Genomic DNA, 25603 nt, shown 5'->3' with positions numbered 1-25603 from the left:
CCTTTTATTTCTGCTCTTTTTTTCCTCCCATATGCTCTAAAAAAAATTTCAGCTGAAAATAGAACATATCTAACGCGACAAGGGTTTTCAGCTTTCAAAGAGAATAAATTCTTGCTCTCCTTGACTTTTATGCAACATGTCTCTTTTGTCAGCACTGGATATTGTGAATGAATATTGTGAGGCCAAATAAAGTGTTCACAAATGCTGCTTGAAGAGGATAATGTATCTTCACTTTTGCTTAAATAATGTGGTCTGCCTTTACAGAGCCTTCATAATGAAGAATATTCGTTCAATATCATGGAGGTGTCATCATACAAGGGGCCATCCTGTATGCACAGTGACCAATGCTTAGCTCCCTATCAGCCATTTCACCAAAAGTGGTTAAAAACATTTACTAAAATCTAAACAAGTTTTTGTCAGCCTTAAACTGCAAGTGCTACCTACAATTCAGGCATCCATATTACAGCAGCTCATTGAAAGTGGTTCGACTGGCGAATTCACAAGTAGAAATCAGTGCCAAACAAAATTTTGTTGCAAATAACATCAATATTTTAGAATGCTAGACAATGTAATCATAACTGTTGGAGCATAATGTCCAAAAACCATAATATGATTATGAGCGACACTGCAGCAGGGGGCTCTGGAAATTTTGGGCTTCTTGGGGTTAAAGCCTTTAACATGCTTTCAAGATTACGCGGTATGACTCAAGAAACAAAAACGCTGACTACAAGAGCTGACAAAACCGAACGAATATCACTGAAGCAGTGTCATGCGCAGTCAGCTGCTTATTAAATGCAGCAATGGTGCCTCCACTGCTGGGTAGTTGCATGGTCAACAGAAAACAGATCTAACAAGCTAAAGCACAACTTTAAAGAAATGATAACTAGTTTTCACTTTAGTGCATATTGATAACACAGCCATGGCACATGATTGTATCAGTAAGAATAAGGTAATGACATAAACCCAAGTGCAACAGCGCGGGCTCATTGTATATTATTATTCTGACTAACAAATGAGAATAAGAAAAACTTAATTGTAAAAAAAAAGGATTTTACATGCCCATACCATAAAGAGGGAAAGTAGTCATCTTATTCAATAGTCTGTTTCGTTCAGATAAGCAAGGGTGCTAGATCATGAAAATGCTAAATTTCTCTCTCCACATAAAATTCCATTGGTAGTGTTGGTAACTCGCATTTTTGAGTGCACATTTGCTACTGAGATTCCGTTGCTCCAATTAAAAATACTGAATGATGGCTTTTGTTTTCAGGCAGCAGACTCATGCAAAATATGCTATTCTGAATACATGCATGCCACATCGTAATAAAATCATTGTTTAGACAAAAAATTTTGACCTTATCACCTCCCTTATCTTTCTGGTTTTAATTGATGGCAGGTTATAGCTTGATGTGCAGCTTGAAATAATAAATAATCAAGAACACAGCTGCCAGGTGAGATAAAAATATTAGCCAGAAAAGGCAGTTTTCTAATATAGCACAATGTCTTGGCTAATTTTTCTGCGGCCTTGGCAACAGAAAAATTGATCAGCAATTGCATCACTCACAAAAGTAACTTCTAGATAAAAACCAATCACTTTGAGCTGATCAGCATGAGACCAACCTGGCTGCACTGCCAGTGGGATTCAGCGAGCTTTTCGTTGGTTTATGTTATCTAATGTCACAAAGCGACTCTGGCTAACTGGTATATATGAGTTATTAAACGAGCCCTGCAAAACTTTTCCAAGTAATCATCGAATGACTTCATGGAAGGAGCTTATTGTCACACAAATTGACTGCAAAAAAAAATTTCCAGAATATGCCACATATGAGTGGAGTTACAGGGTAGTATTCGTTGCCAGCGTGAAGCTCTTGCTCCCTCCTTTGGTGACGGAGAGCACGCTGAAAGCTATGCAGGGAGGGGGATGACATGGGGGCAAAAAAGTGTGTCCCTTCATCAATGCACATTACGACCTGTTCAAATGTGTGGCTTACTTTAAGTGTGATCGTTCGTGCTCGTGTGGGCAAGCGGTGACATCTCATGGTGCCCACTGTAACTATGCAGCTCATGATGCTCAAATAAATCAATGGCTGGCGATCTTGGGTTTGGGACATCGGGTTATCGAGAGAAGAGGAAACGATTTCTAGCTGACTTTGAGAATTGTAAATTCCAGGCTGCATGCTGCGCTGTAACGCTTGGCTCAAATGATTTAAGGAGCCTCTACTGCTTGTGGACAGTATTTTCTGATAAAGCTGAAAAAGTGTTACAGTGAACATTGAAAGTGAGCATTTAGCAATGTCGTTCAAGATGCAAGATTAAACGCAACAAAGCGCCAGTTCAGGTTTTTTTTCTTCTCAGCTGATCATAAGAGTGTGCTTCAGAGCTGGGATTGCATGATAACATCAAGATTAGCACGTAGCCTTGGATAAAAAATTCAACAAAACCATTCAAGTCATCCTAGCCTTGCATAACATAACAAGTTCAACAAAACCGTTTAAGTTATCAAATCTTCATGGCCTTCACAAGAAGTAGTCATCAGGACATGAACCAGTGCTGTAGAAAATAATCTTTTTCTTCTAATGCTACAGCCGGATAGGAAGAACATGACGATAGTTATGGAAGGAGAACAGAATGATGACAAAGGGACAAGAAAGAACAAACTAGCCCAAACTGCCACACTTCTAAGGAAGAACGTGTCACGCAAAATATTAGTTTTTGAAAATACTGCAGTAAGTAAGATTATTAGACTGTGACAATGCTTGCAATGGTTCATCATGCAAGTCTACCCACCGATAAACATTAATGCAAATCCAAATTTATGGTGTGGACACGAGGCTACAAATAAAGTGTTCATAATTTATTTGAAGATTTACCGAGTTCCTGTTATGCATATAAGAATGTAATGATTTACTCTAAACACACATCGGCGCATCGCGTAAATGCTCGCCATCACGTCACCTTTATAATTATTGTTACGGCAGCGCACTACTTCGAACGTGAGGAGGTTTCGGATCTCGGCAGAGGTGCGGAGAACGACGTGACGCGGAAGACACACCATCAGCAAATAATACAGCCGGTGAAGACTTCTTTAGCACGCTTTCAATAATGTTGGAATCGCGGCGATGAAGCCTTGCTAGAGTAGACACAGCCAGAATAGAAATGTCCATACTATTCAAGGGCAACTCGTCGCGTCGCGCTGCTACAATGTCGTCTGCCTATCAATCATCTTTATCGCGCTGGATAGACTTTCTTTGTAATCAAGGGCAACATGCGAGCCGATATGCGCCATTTCGCTGATGTCAACATGCACCGCGCCGTTGGAAACGCGCGCCTGACAACAGAAGCAGCCCGTTCGGGGCAATACATTCCTTTCCTTTGGGCAGGTGAATAATTTCACGCGTTTTCTCCAACATGCTCTAAGTGGTTTCGCGTGAAACTGTTCGGTCATAAATGTTCATCGATCGATTATCTGGGTCACAGACGGGCTCGTGAAAGCAACGGCAAGCAGCCAGCAGAAAATGTGCGCCGAAATCTGTGCTCGAGGAAGCGCACCGCGAACAGCTGAAGCGTGCACTTCCGAAAGAAACGACCAATGGTCTTAGCATGTCATTGATCTCGAATCACGAGCCAGTTCGTGTAATAGTGAAAAGACTCGCATGCTTACCTGTATGCCAGAGTCATGCACTCGAAGAGCTTGGTCAGCGAACCATCGATGGCTATATGGCACGGCGGCTTCAAATGTTTGTCCACTTCCATTCCCTCGTCAGGGTCGAAAGAGATCTCTTCGACGGCTTCGGCCAAAGGGGCGGCCAGCGAGCCGGGCACTTCGGTCGCACAGTCCGACTCGCTGGCTCGCGCCACTTCGTCCGTGTTGTCTGCATCGTCGATGTCGGATACCATAAAGTGTCCGCTGTGGATGATCTCCGTCGGAGCCTTCCGGGACAGCCTTGCCAGTTCGTCCTCTTCGAGAGGCAGCGTCTCCCGGTTCAGTTGCATGCTGCTGGCAGTCATGATTCACTCGCGGCGCAGATCTGCTACCGAAACACCCCGACGACACACATTTCTCACTTCACAGCTGGAGCTCGAGCTAGCACTACGCGCCATAGTGGCGTGGCCATTACTTTCCTCTGCGCTTTCCCTCCCTCGCGCTCTTGGAAATCGCAACCGAAAGCAAGTGAAAGTGAAAATTTTGTACTCTCGGTAAATATGCCGCTTTAGTTGAATGTGTTTGGTATCTGTAGTTGTACCTAATTGAGTCTACCTGCACAGTTGCTAAATTTACTAAATTTTTGTTTAAGCCACACTGTTTTCTTAAAAACATATTAATCTCTTGCGCGCTGAAGGTACTTGAAGTGAGAATAGTGCCACAAACGTTGAAGAAGATAAAAAAACAAAAAAAAAACTACGGCATGGGCGCTGTGTTCCTAATCAAGTGCGAGTATCTAAACGACGAAAACCAATGATCGCAGCAGTCGAAACCAGCCAAAACCGTGGTTAGAGTGATTCTAGCCAAGCCAAGCCCAGCCGCCCAGCATTAGGTTAGCCGGGTTGTATTTTGATTGTGTGCCGTTGTGTGCGGATCATAACACTATTTTTGTTCAGTAGTTTGTATAAATAAAACAACGCTACTGTCCGCTTGATTATTCTAGCGCTCGCAAGAATAACGTCTGGCAAGGAACGGCGCCGCAGAATCTTCTAATGCGTAAGTTTATGAGCATTTGAAGTAGGCACTTGCGCGCGCTATTTGCCCGGCGTCTGTTTGTTTCTCGCGCTTATGAAGGCAGTCGTCTGTTGTGTGTTGAAATAAACCTCCTGATTTTCGTTTTAGCTCGAAGACGCAAGATCACGCCTTCCAGTCAGCCCGTCGAATTGAAGCAGGAGGAACAGTCTGCAAACCAGAAAGAAGAGCAATTTTTCGACGTCGGCAACTCGAGGAACCTGTTTGGGTCGAATATCTTCTCTAAAGATGCCATTCTGGAGGTGGAGAACCGCTTAAAACAATCGACAGGTATGTATTATTTTCGCATTTTTGAAGTCTGAACTTTGAAGATTTGATGAAAATTTGGAAATGAGAGCGCTGCTTGACGCTATGCTAGTTGACGGCATCGCTTCGAGTTTATTGTGTTATGTGCGCACGCTCGCTAGTCATTTTGCTGCTTGTTTTGTAATACTTAAAGCCGTGTAAATACCGCATTCTCCAAAGTGGAACGGAGCGGTAGTAGTTTTGCCGAATCGCAGAGCAACACGTCGCACAGCTGAAACAGGAGAGTCCACTTTTAACAGCGGCGCTGTCTTTAGGCTGGGATTGAGTCCATGTGGTGTGCATAAAAAGCCGCGCGCTTATGCGCCGCAAGAATTAAGCAAATCCGCTACCGAGCAAAGCAGGTGCTAGGGAAGGCTGATTCGTGAAAGGGAGAGAGCAGAGCGAAGAAATGTGGTGGGAGGTGATCGTTAACTCTGCTTGCCAAAGTGGAGAGGAGGAAGAGAAAAATTAAACGGAAACCAAATAAAATTTTGTGGCGGGGTTTCAACTTTGGCACCCATGGTCCGAAGGCAGCCATCCTAACCACTCTGTTATCCAAGCCCGGAAGCCAAGCAAGCAATTGTGGAAACCATACGATTGTGTTGCTGTGGGCTAGAGAATGAGAAGCATATCCAGAGAGAAAGAAGGAAGGAATAAAAGACGGCAAGAAAGCGAAAAAGGTAGATCATAGCCATGCATAGTAGCTGACCTCATCAACTACAAGGTGGTTTTCGGCCGAAAGCGAGACAAAACAGCGCACCACAAGCAGGTTGACGGGACAGCGGGGCTTTAGCCAGAGAATCGGGATATTTGGTAACTTCAAGCATATTTCTGCTATAATTTTCTTTCCGACCTAATAGACTGCTGCGGTCGCATTTCGATGGGGGCGAAATTCCAGAGGTTTGTGCACTTTGCGATGTCAGTGCATGTTAAAGGGGCCCTATGTCACTTTACCTAGTAATGATCGAATGATCTCAATATCCTAGTTGACTGACTCGCGAATTGACTGCTGCAAATAAATGTTTAGAATGTGCCACGTACAAGAATTTTTCGCACCCCCTCAGCACTTTCTTTCTCTTCATTCGTCCCAGCGAGCGCTCTGTAAAGATATACCGAAACAGGGGAGGGGGGAGGTGGTGACAAGGATTAAAGCAGCTAAGTTCGTACATCAGCATGCGTGTTGACCTTCATGGAGGCATGCGATTCTAAATCAGTATGGTTGCAACTTTGTTGGTGTAATAGCTTATTGCGTGTAACTCTGCCAGCGGGTGTGCCATGTCACCCCACGGTGGCCGTTGTAACTGTGCTGTTCAGGTTGCTCAAATAGGTCAACGGCCGTGAACGAGATGAAGCTTATGGTATTAGAATGAGTGAGTTGCAGCTGACTTTGAAACTTTATTGTAAATTTTATGCTGTGTGCTGTGCTATGTTTGCTCACATGCTTAGTAACCACGACTACCAATGGGCAGCATTTACTGACCATCTTGAAAAAGTGTTGCAGATCCCCTTGAAAGAACACCAAGCGATCAAAATTCCTGGAGCCCATCACTATGGCGGCATGACTCATGAACGTGTTGTGTAGGGGGCATGTAAAAGCTTAGATACTACTACTTATTGTTCATGATTTAATATCTTGTGTCTTCCTAAACTATTGTGGATGTGTGAAGGAAAATTGCATGAGTGTTTTAACTTGCATTCTGTAATGAAAGTGACTCTTGCCATAGAAGTCAAATTTTTTTTCGCTTTAAGGAAACCAGAACACTGAGCTTGCCAGCAAACGTACACCAAGGACGAAGGCTGCCGCCGAGAACCTGCACGAGGCTGATGATGAGTGTATCGTCCTGTACGTACAGCTTTTTTTAACATTTATTTATTCATTGTTTAATACTGTTATCTTGCATAACATGATAATGCACTAGTGAATGCATACATATTGTTTTATACTCATTTTTTTTTCTCGTCACAAATTTTGTGCAATTGTTCTTTCTGATCATTCAATGTTGCTGGGATTAATCAACCTCTATTGTGGGCCCAATGTTCAAGTTATGTGTTCACAATATACCTTTTTCAAGCAGTCTCAGAATGCAATGAGAGTGCGTGGAACACTACGGGAAAAGTATGTACACCAAGCGAGTGGCTGTGTGGTCACACAGCGCTGATTGGTGCCGTGGGAGCACAAAACGAAAGAAACACATCACCATTTGTTGACTTTTCCTTTAATACACACACGAACGCACCTGTATGTGTCTCTACGCACGAAATGTGATATGAATAATGTGGTCATTGTTGATATTAGCAAGCGGAAGTTTTCAGAACGTAGCAGTAAAGTGGCATGCATGTTATTAGCGTGCTGATACCGTCAAGACATGCCATCATAAGCAATACGAGCTGGAACACTGAATTCGTATTTCTTTAATGATTATTTGCAAATCATGAATGTGATGTATGGAGTTGCTAGAGATACCTTTCTTTGCGGAAGGAATTAGGCAATACCTTCCTGCTTCAGTATTGTAGGAGGTCCGTCCTATGTACGGCTGACGCAGAAGCCTAGCTAATGTTTCAGCCACACACAGTCGTGTGTGGCTGAAACATTAGCTAGGCTTCTGCACGATTAACGTCTCCTATTTGTAGCTAGTCTCATTGCAGCTACACTGGTTCGGGCGAATAAGGCGACATGCTAAGTCAACAAAACGTCTCTTTATTGCTAGGCGTTCGCAATAGCTTGCAAACGTTGCGAGGAGATAGTGCAGAAAACAAGGGTAGATGCTTGTTCCTTGGTCGTTGTCGTCCTCGGCTCGCAGGGGGGTTGCAGGTTCGGCCTCCTTCGTTCCTGGTCGGTGTCAGAGAGAGCGGCGTGCGGCCGTCCGCACGCTAGTTTTGTCCACTGACCTGGTTTCCCTCTCCCTGACGAGAATAATACCTTTTCTCGCTGAGGGAGGGGAAACCCATTCCACACGCCGGGAAAGGGAGAATCGCGAGCGTTGGCCGTGGAGGTGTTCCCGCAGCTAGGCTTTCATGCTGCCGTAAAAAGGGAAAGAGAGACTGGGTGCACGTGCTCCCCCACAGTATTTATTGCCATTAACACTTTTGAACTTGCCAGGTGCATTTAGTTTCTACATCCTTTGAAAGGTAATTTTAGTGCTCCATCTCGTATTGCTTACAAGTATGTATATCTTTGATATGGTCACGTGTGAGCCAACCCATGAAAGCACAACTGGCGTGTGTAATATCCAGCATTTGCCATTAGCATCGTTGAGGTGTGGTTGGCGCTTTTCATTTGTTACACATATGGTGCGAGCAATAATTGTGCTGTCCAGGCGATGCATAGTATTTTACTAAACGTCAACTCTACTAACTATACTGTCTTGTGTGCCTATAAATATGGGAACATCATTGTACTTGTCGACAGTGTCAATGGATGTTACTTGTAGCTGTTTTTTTTAGGTAGTGCTTGTACAGTAACTACTGAAGTGTACAGTGCTGCCATTGTCAGCGTTGCGTTGCGCAGCTGCTGAGTTGGTTCAACCATGGCATGCAGAAACGCTTGACAGATGTAGATCACGGAGGGGCTGTCGCTGCTAAACAAAGAAATTCGTGGTTGAATTATGCAGCAATTTGTAGCGCTTTGCCAAATTCGCTTGAATCTGGCAAGCACTGTAACGGTCCAAGCGAAAAGGTAGGGTCAGACCCACGTACTTTTACCATGGGTGCTCTCTTGTGCCCGTTCTTAGTGCTTGTGGGCTTCAAGAAAGATTGTTTCTTGACTTTAAGGCTGTTGTGCATTCAATGAAGTTAACCCTCTAGCAAGAAAAATAACCATTGTTGTTGTGCATCGCCATTTCCTAGGTTCTTTTAGCTGCCTAATGTAAAACATGGTTTCACCATATTTTCTGACAACTGCTTTTTTCCTATTGGAAATACTTTTGTATCACATTCTAATATGTCTTTTCCGAGGGCTATACTTAGAACAAACTAGCGCATCCATTTATGTAGTGGGGCAGCATACATAACCTTGAACATCCCAACTGATGTCGCTTGCAGGTCCCAAAACAGCAAATCAAGTACAGGCAGTGGGAAGTCTCTTAGAAGAAGTAGAAGAAAACGGGTCCGGCAACAGACACCTTCCTCTCCTGTGGGTCCCACTAAGGAGACATTGCAAATTTTGCAGTGAGTATTTTTCTTCTGCTATACAGTTTTTTAAAGTGCGATTGGTCGTTTTGCAAAAAAATTTAAAGTAAAAGCTTGTTTACGAGTGTTGAAGATTGGGCGAGTTGGTTCGTCGTACTTGAACTGGTATAGCGCATTACGGGGAAGAAGAAACGGCCGAGCAGACCGACACAAGAGGACAGAGCGCTAGTCCTCTTGTGTCGGTCTGCTCGGCCGTTTCTTCTTCCCCGTAATGCGCTATACCAGTTTAAAAGCTTGTTTGTTTGACCCTCATTATATCAGATTGCCGAATCTTTTGGACATTTTCTCTGGTCTCTTCCGAGATATTGTCACGAGCTAAGTAGATGCCTGAGGATGACGACGACGAAGTGCTGAGGGGAACGTGCTCGGACTGCAGCAGCGTTGTACGCATTTGCTCGTCAGTATATTCACCATGTATACTTAATTCCCCGTAACATCATGCATTGTTTATTGTAATCAAACTCTCATTAATTTCGTCATATTTAGTTACAATAAGATAAATTCGGATGATAGTGCAGCAAAGTGTGAAAACGGTGTTTGCAAACAACTGAAATGATGTGGTGTTGACCGCATCACTATGTCTATTATTATACACAGTTTTGTCCACATGCTGATCTCACACTTAGCAGCTTCGTTTCAACTTAATGAAATGCCCGTGCAGTGTCACAAAACTCAAACATGGCAAAATTGGTTGAAGATGATCGTTCTGCCGTGGCATGCATGCTGGCATAAAACTCGTTTGCTAGGTGGTAGTGCACGAATGATCAGTCGCTGGCCATTTTTGCAAGAGAACTACCGCCATGTGCTCATGGTCATGGTGGTACATAATAAGGGAGGACTGCAGAGCGTGCTTTCGTCTAAATAAATACAAAAGCCTGGCACCATGGTGCATTGAAAACGAAGTAGCAGGCAGATGAAAATTACAGCTTTTATGCTGCTCTTGTGCAAAATAACTACTGGAGTTACATAATTTTTAAGACTATGACAGTGTCTTGATGTAACAGACATTTGTTCATGCTTTTTTTAAATAGGTTTGGTAATTCGGCATTTAATGAATGCAGAAAATTTTTCGTTTCCTGTGAAATCCAAATCGAAGCGTTTTTACCGTTACGTTTAAGACACCTTTCTTAGTTCCTAGTGATGAAATAAATACACCATGCTTGATATGGCGAGATTTATCTAATTGTTTTTTTTTTATAGAAATGTTATGGTTAGCACAAGATACACCGACTTCTGTAGTTTTCACCTTACTGGTTTCTGGTATGACAACCTAATTGTTGCAGGTTGCCTGCTCAACACTTTCGAAATTCTTTGTTGTTTGAATGGGAAGTTTTTTTCATATATTGTTACGCCACCGAGCAATATGCTTGGATAAGAGCACGAGGTCATATGAAACATGATGAGCGAGGTTAAAGAAATACCTTCAATTACACAAAATACAAAAATACATAAAACTTCCGTTCATAAATTTGTGACATTGTGAAAGTTGTCAATAGCAGAATTGGAAAGGGTATTTGAGGGTTCCTGGATGGCCCATAATCTCTGCTTAGGAGTTAAAGATAAACCAATGCGCAGAACGTTTTTTGTGTTACGCATGCTGCTAGTCCCAATCCTGTACATTTGATCATAATTGAATGTACAATTCTTGAGTTCAGTCCCTTCATTTAAAGCTCAAGTGTTCAGTTCTTACCTCAAAAATAGTATATTCGCAATTGTGTTCTTTTCCGTGCGCCTGTCGCAGGCAAAGTATAATGGCACATCGTTTATGTACGGTCAACTTTTCAACACACTGCGTCCACTTCTTTATTGCAGGAAATTGGAAATGCTGGAAAAAGCGACTTGCCTGGACATTACCTCATCAGACGACGACTCAACAGACAGCTTGGTGTGTCTAGATGAAAGCCCTGTGTCACTGCCAAAAGAAGAGGAAAACCTGATTCTCATGGTGCAATGCCAGTATCGAATGCTCATGTACACCATACCTCGGGTACGCTGTCTTCACTTAGCAGCTCATGTTCAGTGCAATCTTGCAAGCTGAGAGTGCCGTGAAACCTTACATAGATTAGCCAATTGCGATTCCCTTGAATGTTTAAGCATTCTTTCAGTTTTAGTTCTTATTGTCCAGACAGTAATAGCCTTCGAGGACAATCCCTACATACATAATTCGTTAAGTGCTGTGGACCCATTGAGATCTACAAAGACAAAATAATGGTATGTGTCCGAGGCTGGATCGGCCTGGTGCTTAAAAACATTCTGCAATTCATTAACGTTAAAGAAAAAGGGAACGGAAAATGCATTCAGACAGGCATAATGTACAACTCCTGTGAAGATGTACTTCCAATAAGAATAAATACAAAGGTTAAGAAAAAACTAGATAATTAAAAAATCAAAGGAAACAAAAACTCTTTGTGTATTTTAGAGATTATCAATCTGATTAAAAAAAGGGCCAGAATTAGGGATTGCATATAGATGTTGCCTTTGCCAACATTAAAGGAGGCACCCATACTGTGAAACAGCGGACGAACAAACCAATCGAAATACAAATGCACATCATGCCTTATTGAAATTACTGTTTTACTTCGTCAGTACGTCGATTTTTTTTATGGTGCCTGCATGGACTATCTATAAATATGAAGCAGTATGTTTTATAATTTATCTCGGAAGAAGCAAACAACTTGCATGTTTGAAGAACCATTTCCAAGACAAGGGCCATAATACAAAAAAGAAAAGAACCTTCAGTATTTATGACATCACACTGGCCACTAATGTCAATATTGTTATTGTCGACATTAAGGAACATTAAGCTTTGAATGAGTTGTGGTTCTAGCTAAGCTGATTTGATGCAATACAGGACTTCAAGAAAAAGAGCAGCCTTAAAGGGCCACTCACCAGGTTTGACAATTTTGAGCTGACGAGCGCAAGGCTATATGGGGAATTCACGATCATGTCTGCCAAAACTTGCAATGTCACGCGCCGCGCAAATGGGTAAAATTCCAAGATAAACGCTGCTTTCTCTTCTTTTCGCGGGCATGCACCCAGAGAATGAGGGCATGACGTAGACGTAGAAAGTGCCCTACGTAGGTGGTAGTGCTGTGATGTAGGTCCTCAGCATATACGACTGTGCTCCGACATCGTCAACAGCAGCTTATGACAGGGCAAAAATTATTTCACACGACATGTGTAGCTTGTGTAATTTGTTGATTTAATAGATTAATAAAACTTGAGATAAACAATGAGACACGAAAAGGGAAGGTGCCCATCTTTTTCCTTTTTTCCCCCTGTAAATTGCAACGAGATGCGGGGCTAATGTGCATGCGTTCTTGTCCTCTGCGGTTAGCCCATCGAGAAGACGCCAGCCTTGAAAACAAAATTAATGGTCCTTCACATTGGAGCACTCAATATGCTCATCTGTTATACTGAGTCTAATTCCAAACATGCACGCACCGAGGCATCTGTCCTACAGTAACAGGCAGTGTACCACAAAATAACGCTGGTCAACAATCTAACGCGGCTCACGTGCTTGGGGGTAGGGCTAGCTTGCGAACATCACGCGTACGTGACCTCTTGCTCAGATGTCAGAGAGGGTAGGGAAGAAATTTGGCTTGCGAAGGTTACGTGGGACGAGCGGCAAGGGTTTCACGCCGCTTCAGAATACTTATTTTCGCGGCTCGTATGGGACCGACTGAAAAAATTCTGGTGACATAATGCTCTTCAAACACACAACTGCGAGCGTCTAACTAGAATTTGTTATGAGGCCTGGTGAGGGGCCCTTTAAATCAGTATTTAAGGTCATTTTTTTTAATACTAGAAAAAACTACCATATCATCTTACGCTGCTGAACAAGTGTTTTGTCAGTTTAAAGCAGATTAAGGACCATTCGGTGACCCACATTTACCACGATTCCCCGAACAGGACAAACCTTTTGCCGAGATCTTGGAGAAGCTGGCTGACGAGTGTGGTGTGGAAACACGTCAAGTGATGCTGTTGGCAAAGGAGCAGCCTGTCCAGCCCGAGGACACACCACAAAGCCTTGGCTTGTCATCAGCCGACAGCCTAAGTTAGTTCCAAACTCATGGTTGTTTTTTTCTGTTTTCTCATTCCTTAGGTGTCTTTGGAATGGCAGCTATGATACCACTTTTTAAAGACTTATTGCGAATGGGAATCATTAGATGAGGAAAATGGCATAAAATTATATAACGCAAGTGATGCACTGGCAGTTCCTATGTTGCTTGTGTAATCTGAGGGAGCAGACAAAAGGAGGCATAGACCAGGCTTGATTGAAGCGATCCTTGCCTTATGTTTGTTATGGAATTGATAGGAAAGTTTCCATGAAAAGTATTAGGTAAAAAAGTTGGATTGTTTGTGACATGTCACATTTCAGGAGTTGTGTGTGTGTTTACTCAAAGAGCAGCTTGAAGAAGCAATGTGTTAACACTGTGTTGTTTGGTTTCTGCAGATTGCATCATAAGGAAGTATGCAGGTAATTCCAGCAAGACAGCAAATATTATCACGCTGAGGTTCCAGTGTGCCCACAAACATGGCTCAGAGAGCATTGAAGTAGCCCCGGTAAGTGTTTGCGACCAGTGAAAAATGATGAAGCACCGTAAGTGTAATTATATTGCCTTTAAAAGGACACTGTCAAGTGAAACAATGACTTGGTTTATATTGATAAATTCACTCTGAAACTCTTAATTTTATAAGCTTCACCATCACAAGTTCATTAGTATTAGTAGCAGAGAAAATCAAGATTGAAGTTTCATTTTTAAATTTCGCACCGAAATCTGCACGTGTGATGTCATGAATTTCAAAATGTATTTTTCGTATTTGGTGACATTTCCTTGACGAAATTTCCTGAAACTTCGTATGTTAAGTGTATGGCATTCATTGATTGCAATGTAAATACTTCATTTTTAACGATTATAAACTATGTAGGACTCGGTAGACGCCATCAAAATCTATGTCACGTTTTTTGCTGTGGGAACCTCAAAGTGGTGTCTCCACCCGCATTTTCTTTTACTCGCTTTCCAAATGTCACGTCGTGGTAAGAGTGGTGTTCTTGGGTTTGCGAAATTGCACTTTACTATATTACACTCAAACTTCATTATAATTTAATTGCATCTTACACGAAAATAAGTTCATTATATCCAAAAATTAGTTTTGCAAGACTATTCTTCATTCACTTCTTTATAACCGCATGTCGTTATATCTGGGTTCGCTATATCAAAGTTTAAGTGTAGTACACGAAAAATCGTTCTCTTTAGTGTCCTTACTCTGTAAAAAAAAATGCATGGAACTGCGGAAGGTTTCCTATAAAAGTCATCACTTAAACTAAATACAACACAGCAGGGCCCACCTACAGGGCATTTCTTTTATTTTGCATCTATGGTGCTTTTCTACAGAATAGCCATGCCGTGTAGTAATGATTTACACAACAGCTTTCGGGCGCAATGTTGAATGAAAACACTGCGGTAATAATTTCGCATTTTCGTGTTTCTAGTCTACGACATGCCATTTTATCTACATGCGGTATACTGTAGCTCTTTGTTGCAGAAATATGTCACTGTGCTTATTCAATAGCAAAAACTTTCCCCGCCGCGGTGGTCTAGTGGATAAGGTACTTGGCTGCCGACTCGCAGGTCGCGTTCAAATCCCGGCTGCGGCGGCTGCATTTTTGATGGAGGCGGAAATGATGTAAGCCCGTGTGCTCGGATTTGGGTGCACGTTAAAGAACCCCAGGTGGTCTAAATTTCCGGAGCCCTGCACTACGGCGTCTCTCATAATCATATGGTGGTTTTGGGACGTTAAACCCCACATATCAAACAATAGCAAAAACTTTTTGCCAAAATAATAATTGTTGGTACTACTTTACTACATCGAAGCATGAGATTTAATGTTACATTAAACTACTTTGCATATATCTAGATCCTTCCTTCTCATGTGACATACGAAGTAGTGTCAGCTACTGTATCTACAGGATTGTAAATCGACCTATCTTATCTAAATTTGAAATGTAAAGTTGGGGAGGTCAACTTATAATCCAAACAGGCGAGGAATAAGACATGCTGTGGCATGGTTACAATATCCTTCCGGCTCTCTACTACAACATATACTGCATTTGTTTGTGTGTAACCCTCCCCTAACCCTCGGCACTGGTTCGTGGAAAATTTAGCTTTTCTGCATAGCTTTATACACTGCTGTTAAACTAACTTTACGCACAAGAACTCGAATTTGTTTTCTTTCGACATAAGCTCGAAATGCATTTGCACGCTTTTCTTTTTCTTTGTTTTGCCATGCGATAAGGGGTCAACCTACATTTGAGTCGTTACATACAGTCTGCATAAAGTACACAGGAATTAGTTACTATGGAATGAGCAATTCTAGCTTAACAGGTTATCCATAATTATGCAATCGTTTTAAAAGAAATTGCAGCTCGCTGGGAGCTGCACTTCTGTTGTGCACTGCTTTCTTTCCTCATTGTTTCCGCAGCAAACAGCATAGCATGGCTGGTATTTCACCGTGATCACAGTCATTATTTCTCGTGTGCAGGCACTTCAATAACTTGCCATCATTTTTATCCTTTGCAGGACGAGCCTTTGCAGAAGGGGGCCAAGACGTTTGCCGAAAAACTTGGACTTCCATTTTCCAAGCTTGTTTACAAGTTTGACGGAGAGAAAGTGCAGCTTCGCAGCACCCCAGAAGAGCTGGGCATGGAAGATGGCGACTGCATTGATGTTTCGATTCGATCTTGAAGCCAAATGTTTGGAGCAACTGCGGTCCCACGCAAAATTTTCGAAATTAAATGTATTGGCAATATTGTGGGGAGTAGGAGAAGGGTATGGATATGTACATCTAGGAGTGCATTTTTTAAATTTAAGATACAAGAAAATTTTTCACTTTCTGCTGTAAACTGTACCTGAAAACTTTCTTTACACCCACAATTGTCATGCAGTGTATTTTTAAATTTATTAGACTCATGATAACACTGCTGTTTTAATGCATTCAAAGTTCACCCATGCATTCATTAGTGCATTCAGGGCTTTACCCTGCAGTCGTTTCTCGCCAGCTGTTTGTTCACTGTGCCCTATTCTATGAAATATGTTGCCATTACTTAAGGATGCTTTGCATTTTAATTTTATTTGAACTTTTAAATATTTAACCTTTTTGAATTTTATTTGAAGTGTACCTAGGATCAAACAGGTTCTGGGGCAACTTTTGTTATTTGTAAATGATCTGTCACACGGCACAGTTTGTATTGCACAGATGAGCTGTTATGTATTATTAATTTACTTTGCTAACGTGAAGCATTTTTAGTGCGTAACCGGGGTCGAGATGCACCTCAATGTTTATTTTCATTGCTAAAGCTAAGTGGATGACATCTGTGTTTCTGGTATATCTAAATCGTTGCCGCCCACTGAAGGGCAGAAAAAGTATGAAATTTCACATCATGATTAAGTGTGTTGAAGATATTTAACACTGCACATGCCTTGCAGAGAAGCTAAAAAAAATTTTTCCTTGAAGAAGGGAAAATGTCGGCTGCCCTTTTTTGAAAACATTACGACATGGTTTCTCAAAGGATGTAAAGCTAAACCAACATTGAAATCGGATGAGTTTCTGTACAAAATTTAATTTATTGTTAAAAAGTTTCTGAAGGTGCATCTTCTTCCTGTGTGTAAATACGAGTAAGTTGCGACGTGTTCATGTTCGAAGGAAATGTACATTTGTGTTAATAAAATGGTATTTTATTATTGCAACAGCAGTTATATGGACACTCAGCTGGTTTTTGACATCAGCTTCTTCAGTCTTATTGAGGGCTCGTTTACCTACTCTCAAGATGGTGCAAACAACCCGAGGGTGTAGCGTGGTGAAGGGGTGCCTTCATTTAGTTCATGTCTGTGCGTGTGCCCAAATCTGAGCACACGGGCCTACGCCATTTTCGCCTCCATCGGAAATGCAGCCGCCGCAGCCGGTATTCGATCCCGCGACCTGCGGGTCAGCAGCCGAGTACCTTAGCCACTAGACCACCGCGGCGGGGCGACACTCAGTGAACGAAACAATTGGTTAAAAGAACTCCCTCGAATACAATCGGTGTTTTACTTAAATTCTGCCCCCCAGTTTATCTCCTTTTAAATGAGCCACCTGTTATATGAAACAGTTTCCTGGTCCCTCCAGGATTTAACAAGAGTCTTCCGCTGTTGTCATGAAAGCAGCACTGCTTTTCGGCGTGCAACTTATCTAGTCCAATTAGATCTTTATTTATACAAGACAGTAAAGTGTGTTTTAATGCTCTTTGATGCAAAAAACACTGGTTTTTATTTGTTGTCCCATGTACAACTGGGAGACGTTTGTGGTCGTCTCCCCTCCCTACGAGGCTATCTGGGAGGGGCTAATATAATTGTATAAATAGTTTATTACAGAAAAACGGGAGTTGTGTTCCCTTTAGAGAAGAGAGAGGCATATATGCATACGTCTTTGTACAAATGGTATAGCGTAGTATTTAACACGCCCTCTATTCCAGGACAAGAAAATAGAGTGCGACTTTCGTTGAACTGAGCCGCGGTGGGACATACATTTCTTTTTTCCTCTACCAGAACCACCTTTTAAGCCTGAATGTTGTGGCAGCCTGACGAATAGTTTCTCTCGCCGGCTGTCAGGTGGCCGATGCACCCAACGTCAGCACGTCGAAGCACACCCCGCATACTCGCACCGGTTTGTTAAGGTTGAACTTGAGAATTGGAATGTCTTTCTCGGAACACTTGGCACACAGGATTCTTCCGCAGTGACGACTGAAATGATAAAAGCATTCGATAAAGCGCAGCGCCGCACAATGGCCAAAATAAAGGTTTACTGGTAACTAGGCCGATTACTGCACATTTTGAGAAGTATTACCAGAGAATGTGTTATACACAGCAGCCTACAGGAAGAGCGAATTAAAAGGGAGGATGGAAATTGAACATGCTTTGTAGAAGGGCGCTAGAATGCACTGACACACACTCAAGAATCCCACAAAAAGTTCCTCCCCACATGTACATGACACGACTACCCTCAATTTCGTCAGTTTTTACTAAGAAAAAAAAAATGTTTACGATTTCGTTAGATTAAGAATTTGGTTACCCTAGAGTGCGGCATAATCAAGCTAACAATTTATTACTCACAAATAAAGCTTACTAACCAGAACAGAGTGCCACTGCTCGCAAGGTTTCTGGTAGTACTACTGCAGAACTAATTCCTTTTCTACTCGAATTTTTTTTTCTCAGTGTAGTGAGTTAGTACAATTTCACTTCCAGTACCTGGTGCTCGAAAGAATGATGTGAGAACAAAGAGGATGTAGACGTTTGATGTGCTTGGTTAAATTTTTCATTGACAGGAAACACAGCAACATATATAAAAACACGTGCCTGCTCACTTCATACAGGATACCAGAACTTTTGAGAGACTAGCACGGCTTCTTTAGGTCATCTCTGTGTGCAATGAGCATGTGCGACTGTTTTCATACATGTGTGCAATGTTTCCTGTCAACATAGTCTACTAAAATTCAGAACATGTGTCTACATCCTTTTCCAGTTGGCCTGCCTCCCCCCCTTCCTTTTTTTTGTGCGATGTAGTTGAAGCCCTGCACAATGCCCACTTGAAAGGGGCCTCAAAATCATTCTTACTGGATTTTTCTATAAAGAAAAATATTTTAAAAAGGTCTCAATATTTAAAAATTCAGCTATGGTGTTTAACATTCCAAAGTGAATCATTGGCTATGAGAGGCACAACAGCAATGGGTTTTGAGATTAGTACAGACCACACTGTTTTCGTTCCCGTTTCCCTTAAGCAGAGTTTAGGGGCATTTTTTTCACATTCCGTTCTTACCAAATGACTGTCAGCGCTGTGACTAACGAATATTAGACTAACTACAGTGCTGTAGTTTGCTTTTCTTTCCCGTCCCCGTTTTCGTTGCGCTAATATTCGTTCAAGATGGAAGCACACCAACTCGCACAATTGCCCCTTCTGATGCTGTGACACGAACTTGGAGGCGGTGTGCTGAACAGCAGAATCCCATAGCTACAGAGCCATTACAGCAAGTCTCATCCTATTACAAAAAAACACCCCAACACTAGTACTCTTGGACATTCTGCTTGAACTTTAGTTTCGGTTGCATGGATAAAGATAGTTATCAACCTAAACGACCAAGTGGGTAAGTTGGCAATTCATGTTACTTAGAAACATGAGCATGAATAAGCAGGGGCTATGCAAAGACAAGGTCCTTGTTCTTTTCTAGCTCTTGTTTAATTCGGATTCAAGAACAAAGAACAGCAACATGCTTTGTTATCGTAAGGCTAAACGATTATACTCGAATGAATACTGAAGTTCCCGATGCAAACCCTGTAATGTCTAATCAAATTAAAATGCACAAAAACTTTGAAGAAATAGATGCTCACCAGTGGTGTTTCCTAGTTTTAATGCCAAACTTGTTGCCACACTCCAGGCAGACATCCCCATCTGACCATGGAGGTTCCTTTGGCAGGAAATCTAAGGGAACAAACAAAAATGATCTGCTTAAACTAGTTGTGCAACTGAAAAGTGGACTCGTCTTGAGAACAATATTTGTTTATTTATGAAGTAGGTACTTTGTCATAAGGCATTACAGCAGAAAGGCTACAGTACATATAATCAAGCACACAAAAACACATTAATAAAATTTACAAACACAGTTGTTGCTCTTTAATGTAAAGTTACATGAAGCCTGTTCCTCAACTTGAATGATGTATTCTACACCTAACAGTCGGGAGTCTACATAAGCTTGAGAAAGCATATTTCTTTAGTGAGGTTGATAGAGCATAATAGCAGAGAATTTTTTTCAATACGTTTTTGGTAACTTGATTGTGTGCAAGCTACAGGTACTATTAAAACTACAATCAGCATTAATGCATGAAAGGCTCTATGCTGTGTTTCATTATAAAAAAACATCTGTTGAAACCCAACTGATGTGTGTAGATGTAGGGTATCTTTTGTACAAAAACTATTTAATATACTAATTAGTTCGCTTGTTTCATGTAACTAGCGTCCACTGTTTGCCTGTCAGATATCATAAAAACAAACAGGTACCACAAAACAGCTTCTTCTTGATGCTGTTTCAAGATTCAAAAGAATGTGGTATGGCTCGTAAAGTGAAGTCAGAAAAGATTCATCTGCACCGCTTGGCTGAATTCTCCTCAAAGAAAACTTGATAGCATATACGGTTAAACCCAGACAAATTTAATCTGAAGGGGGATCGCAGAAGAGTTCCACATATAGGCAGCTAATTCAACATATAAAATATTTTATATGCCAAAAATGCAAAAAAAATTTTACAACTCTTTCACATAAACAACGAATTTGTTATATGTGCGTTCGAATATATGCAGATTTGATTGCATAAAAAGGGCAATGGCGATTGCAGCTGATAATAAGCCGCGACTTGAGAACATAGCAGAACTTGCCTAGAAGCCGTACTAGAAGCTGCTTGGTGGCCACCTGGTAATTGAAGATGTTGACCCCAGCTTGGTTGCAGGCACCCAAGCATGCGCCAGCCCGTACGAGCGACCGGCACAGATTGCCATTACCTTGCATGTATGCCAGCAGCAGAGCTGTGGAAAGCGAATGGAGCATGGCATTTGGACACTTGCAATCTGAACGAACCAGCAGTTTTATGAAGTAAAATGACATGGTACCCAGGTTATACCTTCATGTGCAATAGTAAACGCTTGTTTTTGCTGTTAAAGAACCACTCGTTACGACACATTTTCACCTGCAAGCCCTACCAAGAAAAATGTAGACAAGCGCTGAACACTTCGACAAAACCCAAATGTGTGCTACCAAAAATCCGAAACCTTACAATCAATGCGTTTTTAGTGAGCTGCGCACAAGTGCTAACGCAAAATGACTCACGAGAGTTTCCTTCAATGTCGGGTTTGTTGATGGGGTACTGCGGCATGCATTCCAAGAAAAGCTCAAAAATGGCTGCTGCATTCTCTTTGCCATGCTGACAGAGCACATGCAGTGGGTTTTGGCCTCTGTAGAAAAAGGAGATGGGAAGGGCTGTCACATATCATGGATGAACTTCTACGATACCATAAATTGTAAAATGGAACCGTCCTGTGCAATTGACGATATGTGAAGTGATAACTGCAGCCGTAATTGTTGGTCCTCTTCGTTGTAAGTTGCCCTTGCCATGAATTAATATTGATAAACAGGTGCAGGGAACTAAATACATATGCCTAGCCGAGAATGGTCTAGGAAAATGTTCGTGTGAATGTTGTGTCATATTAAAGCAAGGAAAGTGTATTGACATACTTTTCTTTTTACTCTTTTTCTGATTAGTTATTCAGCTCGCTAGGGTAAGGGTGGCACAATACTGTCATTCTCTTTCTCACCCATGGCACGAGACTTGACAATGCAGCTGTGCTATAAATGCAGTGTCTCAACTTCCGAGTCGGAACAAGATTGTAGCTTTTTTTTTTTATATCCAGTTACTGAGAGAGGCTATTTCAAAAGCCACACAAACAAGGTGCATGTTTGTAAAGAGAGACATAGTACTGGCCAAAAAAGCAAGCAATTACAATTTACCTGTCTTTGAAGTTCTTAGCGTTCCATAGATTTAAACTCTAAGAAGTACACCCTTAAGTAAAGATAGTACTTGAAACATTCAACAACACCACACTTTTTCTCAGACTTAGCTGGCAAGATTATGCTTGAGCACTGTACTTTACTGTGCAGTACTATGTCGGTAGAATATAATAAATAAAATGAAACAAAAAAATTGAGTTGTAGGCAATTGATTTTTCCACTCTAGCTAAAATAACGTCGGCACCAACCATTCCGTCATGTACGCTCAGACCTCGATATAACGAACCCAGATATATCATATCAGTTATAACGATGTAACTGAAGAATTGACTTGCAATAGATAGTGGTAGAAATATACCTTTATAAAAATTTTTGGATATAACAAACTTTATTTTTGCGTTAGATGCAACTTCGTTGTAACAAACTGAGTGTAAATAGTGCACCTTGGTGATGCAAGAACACGAGAGCACTATAACAGAAGTGGCAGCAGTTCAATCTCCAGTTTAGTTCCGTGCTTGCTCGAACTCGCAAACTTTCCTGAAGATAGCCAACAAATCTCCAAGATGCATCTCCCTTTGAAATGAAACTAATACAATTAATCCTGCCTTGAGTTTGTCAGAACCTTAAGCCTGCAAAAAATGTGGCGAAAGCACTCCTTTAATCTTCCAGTCATGGAGTCTGCATAGAAGCCTGACATGAAAGGTATGAGAGAAAAAAAAGTTTCCTTGGAAACACTTGCCTCATGTTCACTGCTTCGGCATTGATTCGGCTTTCCGTGAGCAGCACCCTGCACGTTGCTAAGTGGCCTTTTAGGCAAGCAACATGAAGAGCTGAAATGTTGGAATATTTCGCGCTTTGAGTAGTGGTGACGCAGAACGACTGATATCATATTGCCGAGACATGAGGTGTATGGCCTCACATATACGAACGAAAAAAATTTACATTCACCTTAAAACACAAAATCCCAAGGCAATCTATCGAAGTTAAGCCCAATGTGGTCAAGCCTGCTGCGTTTTGACACCTTCTTTATTGGTTGAGAGCAAGTGCAGTAAAGAGGTGGTTCAATAGGCTGGTTCACATTTTGAACGTACACACCTCGATATCTGCGAACAGAGTTGCCTTGGCACGTGCATATTTGCCCCTTTTCAGATGATGTACTGCATGTCTGTTAGTGGCAAACTGTGAATTACCCTTTCCTAAAAAATACCAATTGCTGCAACAGGTTACATTAAAGTGCTCTTGTCAGAAAAAGATGCCAAGATGTACTTTTAGTTAAACATTATCATAACGAATCTTTTTATTACATCTTGGATTTCCAGGTGCTTTTCATGTTATTGTCCATGCAAACATGGCAAGCACAACTAGGTCTTTTAAATATCGCACTTCTATTAACAAAATACATTAACAAAATACAACGCCTTGTCGCGATCGTCTAGTAGCTAAGGTACTCAACTGCTGACCCATAGGTCGCGGGATCGAATCCCGGCTGCGGCGGCTGCATTTTCGATGGAGGAAAAAATGCTGTAGGCACGTGTGCTCAGATTTGGGTGCACGTTAAAGAACCCCAGGTGGTCTGAATTTCCGGAGCCCTCCACTACAGCATCTCTCGTAATGATATGGTGGTTTTGGGACGTTAAAACCCACATATCATATCAATCAACAATATACATTAACAAAATACAGCTATAGTTTAAGTTTATAAATAAATAATAGTCACCATTATTGATGCCACTGTCGGCCAAATCGTAATCAATATTATTTTCTATCAGCACGCTGCATATTGCACTGTAATCCTTGGCTGCAGCCAGGTGCAAAGCAGTCTGCTTCTGCAAGGTCAAGTCGTTGACATTGGCACCAGCCAGGATCTATAAAAAAAAAAGAGCAGTCTCAAAACAATGCATATAACCAAAACAAAATATTTTCGGGATGCTTCATCAGGCAATCATCCAAAAAACGGCAGAAAGGAGAAAATGAAAGCTTGCGATGAAAATATCCGTAAATAGGGTTCATGTACTCGAACCGACAATTTGACAAGAGGACTCGTCTTCTTTAAGCATGGAACTTGCAAAATGTACACATCGAAGAAGACAAGCCCACTAGTTGAAACATCGCCCCGAGCATACGACCCTCAATTAAAGATTTTTGCATCAGGCAATAATGAAGCACATCACTACAAGTGGTCATTGTGTGGTACTAGTCATCCACACCAAATGACTCAAGGTGAATTCATCTGCAAAAATTTACACCAATTAGTTCAAACCATGCTGAAATGATAAAATTTTGTCCAGAACTGCATTGATGCATGTGGTGAAAACTACAGCAAAGAATATGCGAAATGACAATTTACTATAACATGGGTTTTAATGACACAAGACGTGGATTTGGGATTTTATAGGTTACCAACGAATCTAGCCTTGCGAGATATGCAGGCAACTGCCCCGCACTGTTTCCTCTTTTCTGATTGTCTTGAACAAGACATGGACACAAGGTAACTGCCAAATGTTATTGCTCAGGGTAGCTACCGATCTACTGATGCCTTTTTTTTATATAAAAAGTAGAAAATTACCAGGTTGCGCACAATCATTTCAGACCCTGCCTCCACAGCCAAGTGAAGTGGAGTGAGCTGTGAGGCATCTTGCGTCCTTGAGTGGATGTTGACGTGGATGCTCAGGAGGAAGAGCACGCTTTCGATGTCACTCTTTTGAATGGCAACATGGAGGAAATTACGGCCTCGATTATCATACTGGAAAAATGCAAGAAAGAAAAGAAAGTAAGCTAATGTGCCAGACACACATGAACACTTCTTGTGAGTGCACACACTATGATTGAATAGAAAAACAATCCTGGCAGAAACCACTTCAGTGTGATCATTCACATTAAATGCAATCAGCGTTGGACCAATGTACAAGGCAATACGCATTGCTAACATCACTAGACTGGGCAACATATATAATAGCTGGTATTCATGCAAATAATGTGCAATAAATGACTTTTTGTATATATTTGCAGTAATACTATGCGCTGTATATTTTCTTATCAGAAGTTTTGGGACCACACATATTCTTTCACTTTTTACTGCAAAAAAATAAGAATAATGAAAAACATCAGCAGTCTTCCTGTAAGGTGCTCATAAAAAGATTTTAAACCTGTCCTTTTAATAAAATGTGACACCAACAAAACATTAAATATATATTCAGATATACAAGTAAATATACAACACATATAGTCTGCAGAACATTTATTAATGGCTTAATAAATAATCATTCAGTTCGAAGCACTAACAAACACTGAAGTAATGTCTATCACGAATTGAACTCCATATAGTCTGGTTATATCCTTGCTCCCAACAAAGAGGACTTTTACAGTACTATGCCATTAGCGGTCTAGAAAGCATACTGCAATAAATCAAGAACAAATGGAATGGGAGCGCAATAAATATGCATGTGCCTGTGAAATTCTCAAGAGCCCAAACTCATGTAACCAGAAGTGTGTCTGGGCACTTCGGAGGGGTGCTTGAAAACTTGTCAGCTCTTGGAAATGCGTACCTCCTCTTTGACATTTATATTTTCGAATCCTTGACAAACTCATAAAAGTGCTCCTAAAAAAGCTCCAAAATACTTGCAAACGTGCACACAGCAACATGTCCGTGTTTAATACAACCAATAGTAAAATACATCAAAAGCTCTGGTTCCTTTGCAATTGCAGCAAAATACTAGCAAGCTTGCCCCCACTTCCTAAATTGCTCTAATATACCTCTGGCTCCATGTTGGACACCAAGCCTATAATAGTGTCTTGATGGTACGACTC

The 25603-nt window shown here is 41.5% G+C and overlaps 3 protein-coding genes across 4 annotated transcripts in view; 1 reads left to right on the top strand and 2 right to left on the bottom strand.

The window, feature by feature from the left end:
- The window catches only part of Mondo (MLX interacting protein mondo), a 48592-nt gene extending 44217 nt beyond the window's left edge, over nt 1-4375 (bottom strand). Inside the window, exon 1 of one of the 2 annotated variants that reach the window (XM_075888909.1) lies at nt 3659-4375. In XM_075888909.1, the coding sequence (XP_075745024.1) occupies nt 3659-4005 (347 nt within the window). In that variant the 5' untranslated portion in view covers nt 4006-4375. The remainder of the gene's footprint in view (nt 1-3658) is intronic. The other variant, XM_075888910.1, reaches the window with a different exon arrangement.
- A 131-nt stretch (nt 4376-4506) lies between these two features.
- Nucleotides 4507-16956, top strand: LOC119182012 (NFATC2-interacting protein). The gene is made up of 8 exons (XM_037433191.2): nt 4507-4696; nt 4823-5002; nt 6767-6860; nt 9059-9184; nt 11018-11192; nt 13118-13262; nt 13662-13771; nt 15790-16956. Exons 1-8 carry the CDS (start codon nt 4693-4695, stop codon nt 15952-15954), a joined length of 999 nt encoding a protein of 332 aa, XP_037289088.2. The 5' UTR covers nt 4507-4692; the 3' UTR covers nt 15955-16956.
- A 535-nt stretch (nt 16957-17491) lies between these two features.
- Nucleotides 17492-25603, bottom strand: part of LOC119182028 (rabankyrin-5) — a 35942-nt gene continuing 27830 nt past the window's right edge. Inside the window, exons 17-23 of the mRNA XM_075888908.1 lie at nt 24363-24539; nt 23514-23661; nt 22536-22626; nt 21119-21243; nt 20671-20817; nt 19630-19720; nt 17492-17988 (exon numbers count right to left, since the gene is read on the bottom strand). Coding sequence (XP_075745023.1) covers nt 17853-17988; nt 19630-19720; nt 20671-20817; nt 21119-21243; nt 22536-22626; nt 23514-23661; nt 24363-24539 — 915 coding nt within the window. The 3' untranslated portion in view covers nt 17492-17852. The remainder of the gene's footprint in view (nt 17989-19629; nt 19721-20670; nt 20818-21118; nt 21244-22535; nt 22627-23513; nt 23662-24362; nt 24540-25603) is intronic.

The sequence above is a fragment of the Rhipicephalus microplus genome, chromosome 3 (genome assembly GCF_043290135.1).
Source record: "Rhipicephalus microplus isolate Deutch F79 chromosome 3, USDA_Rmic, whole genome shotgun sequence".
Taxonomy (NCBI): domain Eukaryota; kingdom Metazoa; phylum Arthropoda; class Arachnida; order Ixodida; family Ixodidae; genus Rhipicephalus; species Rhipicephalus microplus.
This window is presented reverse-complemented; position numbering and strand designations above follow the sequence as displayed.

Excerpts from the sequence above, each read along its gene's own strand:
- LOC119182012 (XM_037433191.2), top strand. Across the intron at positions 5,003-6,766 it reads CCGCTTAAAACAATCGACAG|GAAACCAGAACACTGAGCTT; the intron begins GTATGTATTATT and ends TTTCGCTTTAAG. Across the intron at positions 11,193-13,117 it reads TCATGTACACCATACCTCGG|GACAAACCTTTTGCCGAGAT; the intron begins GTACGCTGTCTT and ends TTCCCCGAACAG.